A 15,120-nucleotide genomic window follows, 5' to 3' on the forward strand; every position below is an offset into this window, starting at 1 on the left:
CACACACACACACGCACACACTGGATTCACACTAATATTAATCCAACACGTTAATGAACATTTAACGTGAGGCCTTCCTTGGAAATATCTAATAACTCGCCGCTAAAAACCTGATTATGTTTCAGAAATTCTGAGGAAAGTTTCCAGGAAATGAGCTGGAAAACACCGGTTCTGCTTTACGTGAACCCTGGTACCAAAGGCCTGGTGGCTGAGGACCATCTTTTCTCCGCAGTAACAGCGTCTCAGGAAAACCTTCCCCTCAGGGCTGGTTCGAAGTGTTTCTCTTCAGAAAGTCGGTATTTTTCTGCACGACCGAACCATTTCCTCGACAAACCACAGCCATTTAGAGGCGTCTCAAGCTGAACTTAAGACTTATGACTTTTGTGCCTTTGGTGTGGAGCTTCTCCTGATATTTAAAGCTTCTTCGGGACCTGCAGGCAGCTTGTGGAGCTACAGCTGTGAACTGTGATTGGTTTGTAATGATTAAATTTCCCCTGACAAGCAAACCAAACTCAGCTTAAACCCGTCCACATGGATTCAGATCCACTGCGGCTGTGTGCTCTCATTGTTCGTCTCCCTCCCGGTCGAACCGCTCTGTGGCCGGCGTGCCTGTGGTCGCAGCACTTCATACAGGAATGCACCGTGGGATATGGGGAGGGAGGAGGAGGGGGGAGAGGTGGATTGTGGGTATTTTATGTGTAGCAGCCGTGGGAGTCGACCGCAGAGATCGAGACCTCGCTGCCTCCAAAACCAATCACAGCCTGAATTTCACTTTTTGCTTTGTGCTTTTTTTTCTCTCCGTCTTCTCCTGAGATTTTATTTTAGCTCTATCTTCATACGCTACGTTGATGTGGCCATAAAAAACGCATCTATGGAGGAAACTATGACATCAAATCATCCAGGGACTCAATAACTTCCACGGCCAGCAGGTGGGAAGTGGAACACGAGAGAAAAAAGTCAGAAGATGTAGAAAACACACGGATCATACAGGTATCACTGTCAGAGCGAGGACGACGAGGCGGAGAAGCATAAGATCAAAGAGCTTTGTCTCGTCTTCTGAAGACGAAAAACATCTTCAGCTTCTGTTACATTAATGGTCCACAAATGTCCAACGTTCCTCAGAAACTTTTCCTTTTTCTGTTTTTATTCTGAACCCAGTCTGTAAAGTAGATTTTTCTCTGGAGGACGATAAAGGTTTGAAATGAGCTGAACTGAAAAATGAGAATATATAAAACATAAAACAACTTTTTAAAAGCAACACTGTCACACAAGCAGCACGTCCTGACACGACAAATCAAACGCACCCTTAGTGCCTCGAATACTTCAGAGTCCAGAACGGCGTGTGATCCCATCCGTCTCCGAGGCCCGGACGGTTTTAGGGTTACGTACGGTTGGACTTGTTTAAACAGTGAAAACATTCAGAGAAATATTGATCACTTTGTTTAATCTGTTCAGACTTTTCAGAATAAATCAACGGTTTGTTTAAATTCCTGCAAGTTCTCAGGATTCGTTATTAGCTCAGGTTCAAAGAGACGCAGACACTAAAACATCACGGAGCTGCAGAGACGCGTCTGCTGATCCGTCCCGTCAAAAACACCCCGCTGATCTGGAAGGAACCAGACAGGCAGCGGTGCAATTTACCAGCCGAGCCTGAACACAACACTGTGAACTAGCACATACACCTGTAACAACAACCACAACAACAACAACAACAACAACAACAGGTCTGATTCACAAAGCCCCCCCCACACACACACACACACACACTCTTACCTGTGAGGACAGCAGGTTGCAGTCAATGTGAACTCCTCTCCCTGTCTTGTGTCTCTGCAGCAGGGCGGCCATGACAGCTCCGTGTGCGTACAGCCCCGTCGCCAGGTCTGTCATAGCGACACCCGGACGCACGGGCTCGCCGTCCTGCCAACAGAAACACTGCATCATGGGAGGTGAGGGTGGAGAGCAGGAGCAGACCTGCTGCTCGACTGCTCGTGTGTGTTTGTGTTTTAAATGCTGACACACAAACTGATCTCACACACTGTCACACACACGGTGTGGCAGAGGGATCGGACGGTCTGACCTCTGACCCGGTGATGTGCATCATCCCGGACACTGCAGAGGCGATGGAGTCGTAGCCCGGACTCTGAGACTGAGGACCGGTCTGTCCATAACCTGCACACACACACACACACACACACACACACACACACACACACACACACACACACACACACACACACACACACACACACACACACAGATTACTGCCTCTGTGCCAGTGGGCTGGTTTCTCTCTGACCTGAGAGGAAACACAGTGGGGAATCAAACCGCCGGCCTTTCAGCGGCTCCTCTTCCAGGAAAACCACATCCCAGCTGCTTGTTGAGTCTGTCGCTCTGACTCAACAAGCAGATTGATTTCCCAAAGAGTCCAGACTGGCTTCATTTCATATCAACAGAAACCATTCCCATAAAAGCTTTTAGAACAATAACCAGCTCAGGGACAGGATGAGGACAGGACAGCCTCTGACCCTGAGGACAGCTCCCTGCTCTGTCCATCACACTGAGACGTGAAGCAGAGGCTGGACAATCGAAGGACAGAGCAAACAGTACAGTCTGAGTCCATCCACACCAGCAGCTGTCACGTTTCCACCCAGATGAGCGATGAACACATGATTCAGCGTCTGGATAAGTTTGACTGAACATGGAACTGTAAACAAACATGGTTCAACAAGCGTCTTCATCAGTTCATCAGCGATCAGCAGGTGATCGCTCCACCCTGACACCGACACGAAAGCTGGAGTCACAAATTTGGAGAATCAGGATCAGTCTACGCAGCGTCCCGCTCAGTTTCAGCCAGCTCAGGATGAAACCAGGCTGTAAATCTGCCCACTGCATCCAGCTGCTGCTGCTTAATGAGGCCTCCTGGGTAATGTAGTTTTTTCCTAAAGGGTGGGGGGAGGAGGGGGGGCAAAAACGTGGGAGTGATAAAGCTGAGCAGAGAGAGAACAGGGGAGAAAAGACACAAGGGGAAGTGAGAAGAAGAAAGACTAGAGACAGGAGAGAGTGATGGAGACAGGACAGAGAGAAGGACGAGTGAGAGATAGTTTAAAAAAAAAAAACATGTTCCATTCATCTAAAATTCCTTTTTTGATTGATCTGCGATTAGAGATTTTATCATAGATTAAACCTCGGGTTTTAACATTTCAGTTAAAGATCCTTCATTTACATTTGACTGAGACTTTACTGGTTCCATTGTTTTTAAAATCCACCTACAAACATTTCACATCATAAAATAAACCTGCTCCCTCCACACCTTTCTCACAGCGGATCAGAGGAACACTCACTCACACCCACTTCACTCAGACTGGTCCTGATGTGCCTTTGTTCTGGTCCAGACCCATCAGCTCTCACTGCTGACTCATGCTGACCGTTTGTTTGTCATCATTCACACTGACAGAGCAAACTGAAGTGAACAGAGGTGATGGAGGGATGAGATTAGAAAGAAGAGACAAAGGTAAAGATCAGACTGTGGAGGAAACAGACTGCAGATCACAGAGGCCTCAGTGTGTCTCTGTGCAGCAGAGTCTGTCTTTACTGTGGAGTCCTGTGACATCTGGTGGTCAGTCTGAGAACTGCAGCGCTGACGGTGGGACACACTGGACGTGTTTTCTTACAGCTCCCAAAGTCTAATGAGTACAGGACTGAGAATACTGCAAAGGAGCAGGTAAGCATTCTGAGACTTTAGAGTCCTTGAATGCACCACAGCGTGTGACGGACTTCATCGCCTCCTCAGCAGTGACAGAAAACTCTCAGCCTCAGTCCTGAGGAATGACCAAACACTGACGGCTGTTAGACGCCGCGTCAGCGCCGACTGTGATTCCATTCTGACAGAACCTGTTCCCGCCTTCCTCTCACACGAGTCCAATCCGGTGTGAGTCGCCCTGTTTCTGCTGAACGCTGCCTGTTACTCAACCAGCAGCTTTCCCCTGTCTCTGAGTGACTGTGTGCAGCTGTGGCACATTATCCAGCCGCCACAGCAGCCATGTCAGCGGAGTCACTTCCTGCCGAGGAGAGCACGCCGCCGCCCGTTAACTGTAACGAGCCGTTAAACGAGTCCCAGACAGCAGCTGGCAGAGCAGAGACCGAGTGAGAGAAGAGAGTTTTAAACACCTCACAGGTTAAAAGCCTCCGTGGTGTCGGTGGCTCAGGCTGTTCGTACCTGATATGGAGCAGTAGATGAGCCGTGGGTTCACTCCGCTCAGCTGCTCGTATCCCAAACCCATCTGATCCAGTTTCCCCGGCAGGTAGTTTTCCACCAGCACGTCACACACTCCTGTCAGCTGAGACACACACACACACACACACAACGTGTTGGTGAGACAGAGGAGGGTCAAGGTTCAATCCGTAACCATGATAATCAGACCCAGACTCCTGGATCAGTGGATCTGCAGTAAAATGGACTGGAAACGTTCGTACCTCCTGGATGATCTCTGCTCCTCTGGGATGTTTCAGGTCCACAGCAATACTCTGAAAATCAGAGCCACACCCACAGGTTTACCTGCTGCTCTCCACCTTCACTGTGAATCACATCTATCTGACATTATTTCTGCCCACTTTCTAAATCGAGCATCACTTTTTAAACTGATTTCCCTCCTTCCATGAAGCCGCAACCCACCACTGCAAACCACCCAATCATAGCACACCGTGAAAATACGCAGGACACATTCACGCTGTCCCCGTCCTCTTTCCAGGTTTGCCGATGCATAGAAGGGACAGTGACAGAGCCGCTGGTACATGTCTCTGCTTCATTACACTGGTTAGCGGGGTTCAGCTGGAATCCTCAGACACACAAACACAGACGTACCTTTTTGTTTCTGTTGACGCTGAGGAAATAGGCGCTCTCTGAGCCGACGAACGGGGGACCCCAGGCCCTGGTGTCATCACCTGCACCTGTCCAACAAACCACCAACACACCGACTGTCACACATCCCACGACTCGTCGCTCTCACTCAGAAACACCACGAGCAGAGAGAGTCAGGTAGAAAACAAACAAACAAACATCCGAGCCACAGACGCAGACTCACCTGGTCTCTCCACTTTGATGACCTCAGCTCCCAGGTCGCCCAGGATCATGGTGGCGAAGGGACCGGCGAGAACTCTGCAAACATTTAAAAACATTTAGACCTCACAGTGTCACCTCTGGTCCCGGGGCACAGAGGGAAAGTCAGGATCACCTTGTCAGGTCCAACACTCTGACGCCCTCCAGTGGTCGAAGGTTCTCTCCTGTGGAAATGAGATGCAGACGGTGATGAGCCATCCGTCCACTGAGACACAGACGAGCTCCTGCAGCAGTGACATGCAGCTGGACACAGAGCACCTGCTGTCAGGTAGCAGCTCACGGAGCTCAGCAGCTAACCCTCACACAGGAGAAATGTTTGGTGTCGTTCATTTAAAACGTCTTAAACAGAAAAAATGACTCAGATCAGCTGTGAAATGGAACAAACATGTGACCAGAGTCACGTGTTTTATACAGTAAAAGGTTGGTTCTCGCGTTAGTTATTAACACGTGTTTATGAGTTTTCTCGGTCAGTAAATGTTCAGACTCGGACACAGAGATTAAATCACTGCTGTTCGATATTTGTTTGGATAATTAACGTTTGAACACAGACGCGTGTTAACGTCAGTTCGATGCTTTTATTTACCGGATCAAACGTTTTCCACTCGGTCACAGAAACATCCGGAGCTGAGACTTTAACGCTACCTTGACACACCTGGGTTAGACTTTGACCTACGCCGCTGATTAAAGTTTGTACGGCCGGTCCCGCCGCCTCGGTGAGACTGTTCACTGAGTCAGAACCAGGCCTGGACCCGGTCTGAACCAGGCGGCTGTCCGGTGTCGGTACCTGGATCCTGTGAGCGGGTCCGGTCCCGCAGCAGACTAACGGAGATGCTAACATTAGCCAGCTAACCTCAGCTCCAGCGAAGTACCTGGTCCCGTGCGCGACATCCACCGTCTGCCGGCGGGACATGTCCCCGGACGCTTCCTCCGGAGCAGTGAGGTGAAACCGGGCGGACAGAGAGACGACACGCGGCTCTGCAGCACTCCGACAGAAGCCGACATCTTTCCCACCTGTTAGCGTCAAGGTGCAGCAGCGACACTTCCGGGTTCCGCTTTCCAAAGTAAAAGTCAGGAGTTATTAAGTCGCGGTAACTTCTGCCCAGTTACCCTCATGTTATGATTTACCATCACACAGGAGACACCGAGCTGAGCTTCAGTTCTCTGAAGGATAAATCCCCGCTGAAAACACTCATCATCTCATCCTGTTCCATCTGCTGCACAATAAAACTCTGATTCCACAGCTGCTGTGTCTGTTTGAACTTCTCTCATTCTGTTTGAAAATATACAATACTGGAAGATTCTTCAATATACACAAATATAAGATATTATTCATTTAAGAGACGACAGGCACACCAACATGGCGGCTGTAGATGCCTCCTTGCTCACACTCTACCATTTTACCTCAACAGTAATCACTTCCATATACAGCTGACCTATGACACACACATTCTTGTCTTATTTCAGTTGTGAGGACACACTGAAACATATTGCATGCCCTGACCTAACCTCAACTATCCAAACTGAAAGCTGAAAGCAAGGTCTGACTTATCAAAATCGACAAGCAAATAGTCAACAAAATCGACGATGGGGGGAGGAAAGGGGGGCAAGGGGGCAGGGGAGGGAGAGAGAGAGCGAGCGAGCTCAAGGGAGCGGTCAGGCGGACAAAATTAATTATGCCATGGTGGACATTTACCTGGATGTTTGCGCTAATTAGCATGTATTAGCATATTTAGCCGCTAGCTTATGACTTCATTGCCGGTCTCTGGTCGCTGCTGATACAGATAGAGGACCGGAGCAGCTAATGTTAGGAACGCTGCTGCGGTGTGTTCCGTGCTCTCAGAGTCCGTTTATTGTGTGAATACGAGGCTACAATTTTATTTGGTCTCATTTTTCTGTTTAAAAAGTCCGACATTGCATGGACAGAGCAGCTCCGTCAGTCAGCGGCTGCTGCTGTTTGTGTGCGGCTGTAACTGTAGGTGGATAGTGGATGGAGGCAGCGGTGAAAGCCGGTAAATATTATTACATTTTAATATATTATTACATTTAATATAATATTATTATTATTATCATTTTTATTTCTACCGCATTGCAGTTGTACGGGGTCGAGCTAGTCGGGTCGGACTCGGGTTCATGTGGTGGATGTGCGTGTAGCTGCCGCTTAGCTTGTTAGCCTAGCTGATTAGCTGACTGTTTTATACAGTCTATGGTAAAACCACCAAGACTGAAGGAATATTTACTACAGAACCAGGTGAGCCCCACCTTAAAACATAACCCCAGGTGGCACGAGCGCACTGTGGCACCGTAAATTGTGACCGTTTCCGGTACCCTGTTGTTGGGCCGCTCGTTGGGGCTCATGTGAAATCGTTGACTGAAATGTTGTGTGTACTTACTTTTCGTAGAAACTCCAGAAAGCCGTTTCCAAACCGTCTGTCCAAGGTGAGCGTTGCCATGCAGACACGCGCACTGAGGCCGTGTGCGCGAGCGTGAGCAGAAAATGGCCTATGTGGCGTCCGGTTTGATCAGGTTACACAGGGACTCAGTCTCAGGTCTTCACCTGATCAACAACAGTATTCCACAGATCTGACTGAACACACAACCAGCGTCTCTCCTTGTCCACCTCTTTCTAGCGGCCTCGCGGCCAACACCTGCGCCTTTTAAGTCCCACCCCTCCAACTACCAGGTGCGTCGGCCTCGCTGATTGGCTCGTGATTGGCTCGTGATAACTGAGCCACACCATTTTTCCACAGGTACTTTGCGTCATGAAACAGAACTCAGAGACCAACCAATCAGTTTGTTGTGTTGTTGCTGTGTCATGTCACACACCTGCAGCACAGTTTAGGCCACTTTATACCTGTGCTTGAATCGGCGCAGGCGCAGCTAGCCTGACGTTACGGTTCATATAAACAGTTCATATGACCAGTGTTTGAACCAGCGTTAGAGCTCTGACTCCACCTGGGTCATTCCCCATCATCTCACCTGAACCTGAACCAACACTGAACCAACACAGCTTCATATACAACACACTGACCTCAGCCACACAAGTGAGACAAAGGTAAAATGCTGCAGTGTGATTGGCTGAACGTCCTCTCTGTCCCTCCTGATCAGACGCCCCTGTTGAGGCAGTGATGGTTTAACCCTTTCAGCCTGCAGCCTCTCAGAACCTCATCAGATCCAGATGTGCTTATTTGTAGGAAGCACAGCTGTTGAGATTTATTTGATGTGAAGAGTTCCAGTTAAACTTTATGACGGGTGAATTCACAGTAAATGTAGGATTTCAGTTTAAGCAGAATAAATTCTTTGTTATTTATTAAATTATTACGTCTCCACTGCTGGGAGTCCTGGTTACACTGGTCAACACACACTGTCTCCCCTGGTGGCAGGAGGCAGCTTTGTTGTGTGTTTAGTTGCCAAGTCACTAATAAACACACACACACACACCTCCCTGCCAGGGTTACCATGGCAACAGTCAAACTTTTCCTCCACAGAGCCAGTTTTGATTTACTTCCTGGTTCCACTCTGGCTCTCTCTCCGTCTCTCTCTCATTGTCTCAGAGCCTTGCTCGACCTCGGACTCGTCCTCAGGCTGAGTGTCCAGCAGGACAAACGACACAGCAGCTGCAGCAGTTCGATCTGTGGCTTAAAGGCACTCGGGCAGTTCAGGCTGTTCAGCAGGAGGGTTTGTGGACACGTCTCTGACGTCTCAGGTGGACCTGACCGACTCTGAGTATGTGCATTTTAAAAGGTTCTGTCACTGTTTAAATGAGTGGATGCTGAAAATGTCTCAGCTGAAAATGTCTTGACTCTCAGATGGCAGATCCAGACTCTCAGACTCCAGCTGAGGTTTCACCGAGGGGACAGGTGTCCGTCGTTCCCCGGCCTGGCAGCTCTGATCCGGGGCTGAACGGCTCTGCTCCTTCCCAGGATACAGACCTCCAGGCAGGAGGGCTGAGAGTCCGGCCTGACCCAGGACAGAGCCTCGATCCTGTGCTGGAGAACCCGGGCGGCCCTGGGGGAGAGGAAAAGGAGGAGGGAGGAGGAGCAGACAGAGGCTTCACCAAACTCAGACCTCCTCAGCTTCACCTCCGCAGAGGTACCAACTGAAGCTGAGAGCTAATTTCACTCATAGGCTTAGTTCTCCTAATGCTAAAGATATTACTTCTACCACGACAGCAACTACTGCTAATTAGTCTAAGTCTAATAATAATAATAATAATAATTAATCCTACTTAACTTTAACAATACAATCCTATGAGTAAGAGTAATACTGCTGACCACTGAGAGTTACTGTTACTGCTTTTACCTATTTTACTCCTACTTGACTTTTACTGTACTTAGTATTATTACTGTTCTTGCTGCTAACCACAGTAATGATGAGTCACGTCCTGTGATTGGATCTAATGTGTCTGCACCATATGAGGAATCATCACAGGACACCTTCAGCTTCCTGCTCTCTCCCACATGTGGCTCAGGTTCTGGGGCTTTGGTGCTGAAGCCAACCTCAGCGATGTGACTGTCAGCAGCTGACTTTACGTTTGATAGGCGATGGAAAAAGGATAAAGGATAATAAACCAATGACAACAGAGGGTGTGACCATGTGATCGGCCTCTAAACGAGCGGTTTCTGTTCTTTGTTTTGACCTCTGACCCCTAGATGGCGCAGGTGGAGGTCACCGGCGAATTGGAGGTCAGGACCTGAGAGCAGTCAGTCACATGTCTTCTCCGACAGCCGCACCGCCCCTGACCGCTGGCACCTCAGTGAGTTAGCAGTAACAGCAGCCGGCCACAGGCGGCGCTGCGACGTAGGCAGTTAAAATTCAAAACAGTGATATGAAAAAAAGAAAAATCTAAATTATCAGTAGGGATGAATGTAAAAAAAAAAACAGTCCATCCACCACCTGCTGAGCAGCAAACAGCAGACAGACGCAGTCATTCAGTTACAACCAAAGCTTTGCTCTGACCACCAGGATCAGAGATATAACCCTGGGAAACTCCTCTGCACAGGTGTCTGGTAAAAGGACGGTGCTTCTGTCCAATGAGGCGAGGAGAGAGATAGCGAAGCAGGCGAGGGCCGTGAAGGAGGAGAGACGAGGGACGCTGGATGCCCGACACAAATACTTGATCAGCAGACTGGCGGACGCCGGGACCCTGGGGGAGACGGAGGTGGAGGACGCCCTCATCTCTGATGACAAGGTAGTTTCAGAGTCCGTAAAGAGTTCAACTGGAAACCAGAAAAAATCTGAATTTCATGTCTGATTCTTCCAGTTCAGTCTCATTGACGATTTCTTTGCTGCGAACGGATCCAAGAAGCTGATTTTCTTCTATCAGAATGTGAAGCAGGTAATTTTTCTCTACATCTACTTTGTCCTCTTTCCTGTTCATAAAGTCCTGTCTTTCTCTAATCTATCCAGCTCATCCTTTTCTCATCATTCCTCCCCGACTCTTTTATATGTCTTTCTCCACAGAATCTGTCCTCCAGCCATTCCTCCTTCGTGGACGTCGCTGCCTCAGCTGTGGCTCAGAGGAAACTCTTCCTCACCACAGGGAGCTCTGAGGTAGGCTCTGGTCTGATGTGTGTGTCGGGACAGTGGGATCACAGTAGACGTCAGTGTTGGTTTCAGTGTGAGCTGAGAACAATGCACCACCTGCTCAGTGTGCACCGTGTCCTGTCTCAGACATTATCACCGCTCTGGTCCATTTGTGTTGAGTTGCTATGGAAGAAAATCCTGTGTGTTGCATGGTGGTTAGCGAGGTGACACAAACACCTTCATCTTACCTCATGTGGCACAGCCTGAGCACTTCATGCAGACTAATCTGACACGGGCCAGGTGGACTGGTCGGCCTCTCCATTTCCAAGTTGCTGTATCTATGAGAAACAGCAGGAAGAGCTTGAGCTAAAACTACATAGTATCATACTACAGTCAACACACAACAAAACAAACTGTTGTTGGGTTAAAAACATCTGTAAACCTCAACCTGGGGAGACGTCTGTGTCCAGCCTGGGTCTGAGATGTGTCCGATCACCTGCGTCCTGCTTCTGCTCATGAAACTAAACACAGTCCCTTTGTGTTTTTTTCCAGCCTTTACTGGGGAAGTGTCTGTTCTTCCTGAGAACCACCGACAAGGCCATTACCACGGCTAACGTACAGCAGGTCAGTGACTTGGCCCGGTCCTTCACAGACCTCACTGCGATGAAGCTCTGTCCTACCTGTGTGATTCCGTCTCTGCATGTTTACAGGAGGTGAACTTCGGCATGCTGGACTGCAGCGACGGCAGCATCCTGAGCGGTCTGGAAACTCTGCTGGCTCACATCATGTTACCGGCCCTCAGGTCACAGCAGGTACCCACCGACGTCCAGCAGCTGACAAGCCGTGCAGCCCTCTGCTGCCTCCTAACAAACAATGTCAGATAAGTTAGACAGTTCTGAATAAGACAGAAGAAACCAGGTGAGGCAGCCGGTACATGTCCTGTTGATGACTGTTGGTTAAAGCTGTGAGGACAGAATAAGTCAGGACACTGCTCAGGATTCAGCTCCTTCATTTACTTGGTCTGATTGTATTTGAACGTCTTAACCTGTGTTTTCACTGCTCACCCTTTATCCCGTGTCCAGACGTGGGGCTCTGTGCAGGAGGGAGCGTCCTGTCCAGACGTCCAGTCCTTTCTGTCTTCAGTGGATCAGTTTGTCAGTAATCTGAGCTCGGCCAGACTCAGCATGGAGAGAAGGTTCCAGCTGCAGCAGGTCGACCTTCCTGATGCCATCAGCCAGCTGAGCAGCCCTGCAGACTACACGGCTGCAGGTAGGGACGTCCGCCTCTGCTGGGTGTTCAACCAGAGCTGTCACAAGATTACATAATAATCAGGTGTGAATCTGGAGGTGGTCATAAAGCAATAACACATCAAAATATCACAAGAGTGGTTTAGATGAAACAAGGCAGATTCAGTATCTCAGTAAACCAATGAGGGGACACCTGGAGTCAGGAGCTGCTGAAGAGCAGGAGGCTGCAGCTGTTAGCACGGCCGATCCACAGCTGTTAAAGAAAGAGCTTGTGCTTTTGCTCTCAGCCAATAACAGCGAGCTGGTGGAGTGTCTGGAGGGCGTGGTCTCAGTGTGGACCAATCAGATCAAGCAGGTGCTGACAGAGAGCGAGCAGATGAGAAAGGAGGCCTATGATGTCGGACCATCGGCTGAGCTGGAGCACTGGAAGAGGCGCATGGTCGTCTTTAACAGGTAAATGTTTGAAATGCTCCATGATTTGATTTACCACGATCAAATATTCCTCCACTGATCAATAAAGTTACCTCTCATCTCATCTCTTCTTCTTTGACTCGTCTTATTTTGATTTTATTTCCTTTAATCTCGTCTCATCTCGTGTCATTAGTTCTCATGTAACCTCAGTTTGTCTCATGTCATCAGTGTTGTCTCCTCTAATCTTCTCACTCACATTTTCCATCATGTAGTTTAATCTCATCTCATCCAATCATCTCGTTTCCACGTCTCCTACAGCCTAAGAAGTCTTCACGTTTTCTATCCAGACTAATCTGGTCTAAGATCTGCGTGAAATCTTTAGAGTCTTAATCTCAGTCTGTGGTGGTTTAAACTCATCTAATCCAGTCTATGATCTAATGTTTTGTCTAATTTATTTCAAAATGTATAACTGGTGTGTGTGTGTGTGTGTGTGTGTCAGTCTGATGGAGGAGGTGAAGCGTCCTCAGGTGAAAAGGACTCTGGGAGTTCTGCAGGTTGCCAAATCCCGAACTATTCGAACCTGGAGAGAACTGGTCAGTTTCTGACAGACACCAGTTTAGATGAAAGTTTTTTTGAACTGGGTTTAGTTTGCACTGGTTAAGTTTAATGTTGTGATTGATTAATTGATTAATTGATTGATTTATTGATTGTGTAAGGACGGAGACATCACCGTCGTGGCTAACGAGGCCAAAGACAACGTGAAGTACCTCTACACCCTGGACAAGTTCTTCGGGCCGCTGGGGAAATGCTCTCCGGTAAAAATAAAGTGTTGCTGTCTTTGTAAAGTCTTTGGATTGAAAACAGGAACCTGCCACAGGCAGAACCGCCTCCAACACCCCTGATCTCAAACCTCAGCTGAACTGCAGCTGAAAGGATGGAGGCTGTTGTAGCTTCTGCTGCTGTTGCCGTGTCTCTAACCTTCCCTCCCGTCCCTCTCTGGCTCTGACAGACCAGCATGCTGGAGCACATTCCCGGTCTGATGACCAGCATCAGGATGATCCACACCGTCTCTCAGTACTACAACACCTCGGAGAGGATGACCTCTCTGCTGCTCAAGGTCACCAACCAGATGATCTCCACCTGCAGGAGCTACCTGTCGCAGGGCGTGACCCACATCTGGGACCACAGCAGGTGCAGAGGACTGGTCTGTAGACCAGAATAGACCAGACATGTCTGGATGAGACAGACAACAATAGAGTTGACAAACGAGATTAAACACGCCGAGGTTAGACCAGAGACATCAGGCTGACCGAGACTAAACCAGATCAGCTGAGACCAGATTCAACTAAACAAGAACAGAGAAAAAAACAAGGCAGAGTGAATCTGTTGATAATAAACCTGACAGGAGGACATCAGGACAAATACAAAAGACTAAATAACCTGAGATTAGATGAGACAAGATGAGATTAAACCAGACTGAATTTAAATAAATAAATAATGTGTGTGTGTGTGTGTGTGTGCCAGGCCGGTGCTGCTGCAGCGTATCTCCGAGTGTTGTAATCTGAACGTGGAGTACCAGAGGAGCTTCCAGGCCGTCAGAGACAAACTGAGATCAAAGCCTGAAAACAGACAGTTTGACTTCAGGTGAACACAAACACCTGACGGCAGCTCATCCTCTGCTGTTACCCTCTGCTGTTACCCTCTGCTGTTACCCTCCGCTGTTACCCTCTGCTGTTACCCTCCGCTGTTACCCTCTGCTGTTACCCTCCGCTGTTACCCTCTGCTGTTACCCTCAGTGCCTCCCGTCAGTCAGCAGCAATCAGCCTTTCTCTCCGTGTCCTGGTTTCCTTTCAGTGAAAACTACATCTTTGGGAAGTTTGATGCTTTCTGCAGGCGCCTGGAGAAGGTCGCTGACATGGCGTCCACGCTGGAGAGTCTGGCTGCTCTGCAGAGCGTGAAGGTGACGAGGTTTTACTGAACCATTTCACTTTGAACAGAGAAAAAAACTATATTTAACACAATCATACACACAAGCACAAACATCACTTCACATTTCCTTCTGTTCCAATGAGTGAGATGCTGAACAGAACAAACACAAACAGAAGCTGTTTGTTGGTGCAGCTCAGACACTTCACCTGAGTTCACCTGAGTCAGCTGTGTTTCAGGTGGAGGGCACCGAGAAGATTTACGCTCGCTACCAGACCATTGTCTCCACGACCAAGTCCAAGACCTACGACATCCTGGACCACCGCAGGCTGGAGGTGACATACGAACTCTATAAGACGCCAAATAATGTTTGTGACAGTGTGAGGAACTTCAGTTACTCACAGGTCGAACTGAAAATGTGTTGTAATTAAAACCGTGTGAGGGATTTCAGAGAACTGTGTGTGTGTGTGTGTGTGTGTGTGTTAGTTTGACTGTGACTATGCAGACTTCCAGCTCCAGGTTCAGGGTGTGTTCCAGTCTCTTCAGTCTCTGCTGGACTTCTGGTTCCATCAGCCTCTCACTGTGAGTTCAACACAATCAGAGCTGAAACCTGATGCTGGGTCGCGTTGTGTAGACTTCACACTGAAACAGACTGAGACCCCCTCAGAGTCAGAGCAGGGTGTTTGTGTTCCAGACGGAGCGGATGCTGGAGCTGCTGACGGTGTTTGAGTCCGGTCCTACGGCTCGTCTGGACCTGAAGCAGCACTACTTGCTGCTGCTGCAGCGCTACAGCCGCGAGCTGGAGCTGCTGAGGAAGACCTACCAGAAACAGAGAGACAGGCCGCCCATTGGACGCAACCTGCCACCGGTACGAACACCTGTGGGTCTGTCCATCGG

The 15,120-nt window shown here is 48.9% G+C and overlaps 2 protein-coding genes across 15 annotated transcripts in view; one reads left to right on the plus strand and one right to left on the minus strand.

Moving 5' to 3' along the window:
• The window catches only part of sugct (succinyl-CoA:glutarate-CoA transferase), a 52,662-nt gene that overhangs the window by 33,464 nt on the left and 4,078 nt on the right, over positions 1-15,120 (minus strand). For 3 of the 14 annotated variants that reach the window (XR_005896528.1, XR_005896529.1, XM_041065718.1), the window contains exons 1-8: positions 5,986-6,136; positions 5,232-5,280; positions 5,082-5,155; positions 4,862-4,947; positions 4,474-4,524; positions 4,217-4,337; positions 2,078-2,169; positions 1,774-1,917 (exon numbers count right to left, since the gene is read on the minus strand). Coding sequence is in view for 12 of the 14 variants with exons in the window: in XM_041065718.1 (XP_040921652.1) it covers positions 1,774-1,917; positions 2,078-2,169; positions 4,217-4,337; positions 4,474-4,524; positions 4,862-4,947; positions 5,082-5,155; positions 5,232-5,280; positions 5,986-6,118 (750 nt within the window). In the remaining 2 variants the exon portion in view is untranslated. Of the gene's footprint in view, positions 1-1,773; positions 1,918-2,077; positions 2,170-4,216; positions 4,338-4,473; positions 4,525-4,861; positions 4,948-5,081; positions 5,579-5,622; positions 6,137-15,120 lie in introns of those variants that run through there. The other 11 variants (XM_041065720.1, XM_041065721.1, XM_041065728.1 and 8 more) reach the window with 11 other exon arrangements.
• dnah5l (dynein, axonemal, heavy chain 5 like) overlaps positions 8,923-15,120 on the plus strand; it is a 32,014-nt gene continuing 25,816 nt past the window's right edge. The window contains exons 1-17 of the mRNA XM_041066296.1: positions 8,923-9,205; positions 9,766-9,869; positions 10,116-10,304; positions 10,377-10,451; positions 10,577-10,666; positions 11,192-11,263; positions 11,350-11,451; positions 11,722-11,908; positions 12,174-12,339; positions 12,797-12,890; positions 13,014-13,112; positions 13,307-13,488; positions 13,822-13,941; positions 14,152-14,257; positions 14,463-14,558; positions 14,710-14,805; positions 14,918-15,091. Of these exons, the coding sequence (XP_040922230.1) occupies positions 8,923-9,205; positions 9,766-9,869; positions 10,116-10,304; positions 10,377-10,451; positions 10,577-10,666; positions 11,192-11,263; positions 11,350-11,451; positions 11,722-11,908; positions 12,174-12,339; positions 12,797-12,890; positions 13,014-13,112; positions 13,307-13,488; positions 13,822-13,941; positions 14,152-14,257; positions 14,463-14,558; positions 14,710-14,805; positions 14,918-15,091 (2,235 nt within the window). The remainder of the gene's footprint in view (positions 9,206-9,765; positions 9,870-10,115; positions 10,305-10,376; positions 10,452-10,576; positions 10,667-11,191; positions 11,264-11,349; positions 11,452-11,721; positions 11,909-12,173; positions 12,340-12,796; positions 12,891-13,013; positions 13,113-13,306; positions 13,489-13,821; positions 13,942-14,151; positions 14,258-14,462; positions 14,559-14,709; positions 14,806-14,917; positions 15,092-15,120) is intronic.

Source organism: Toxotes jaculatrix, chromosome 20, assembly GCF_017976425.1.
Source record: "Toxotes jaculatrix isolate fToxJac2 chromosome 20, fToxJac2.pri, whole genome shotgun sequence".
Taxonomy (NCBI): domain Eukaryota; kingdom Metazoa; phylum Chordata; class Actinopteri; family Toxotidae; genus Toxotes; species Toxotes jaculatrix.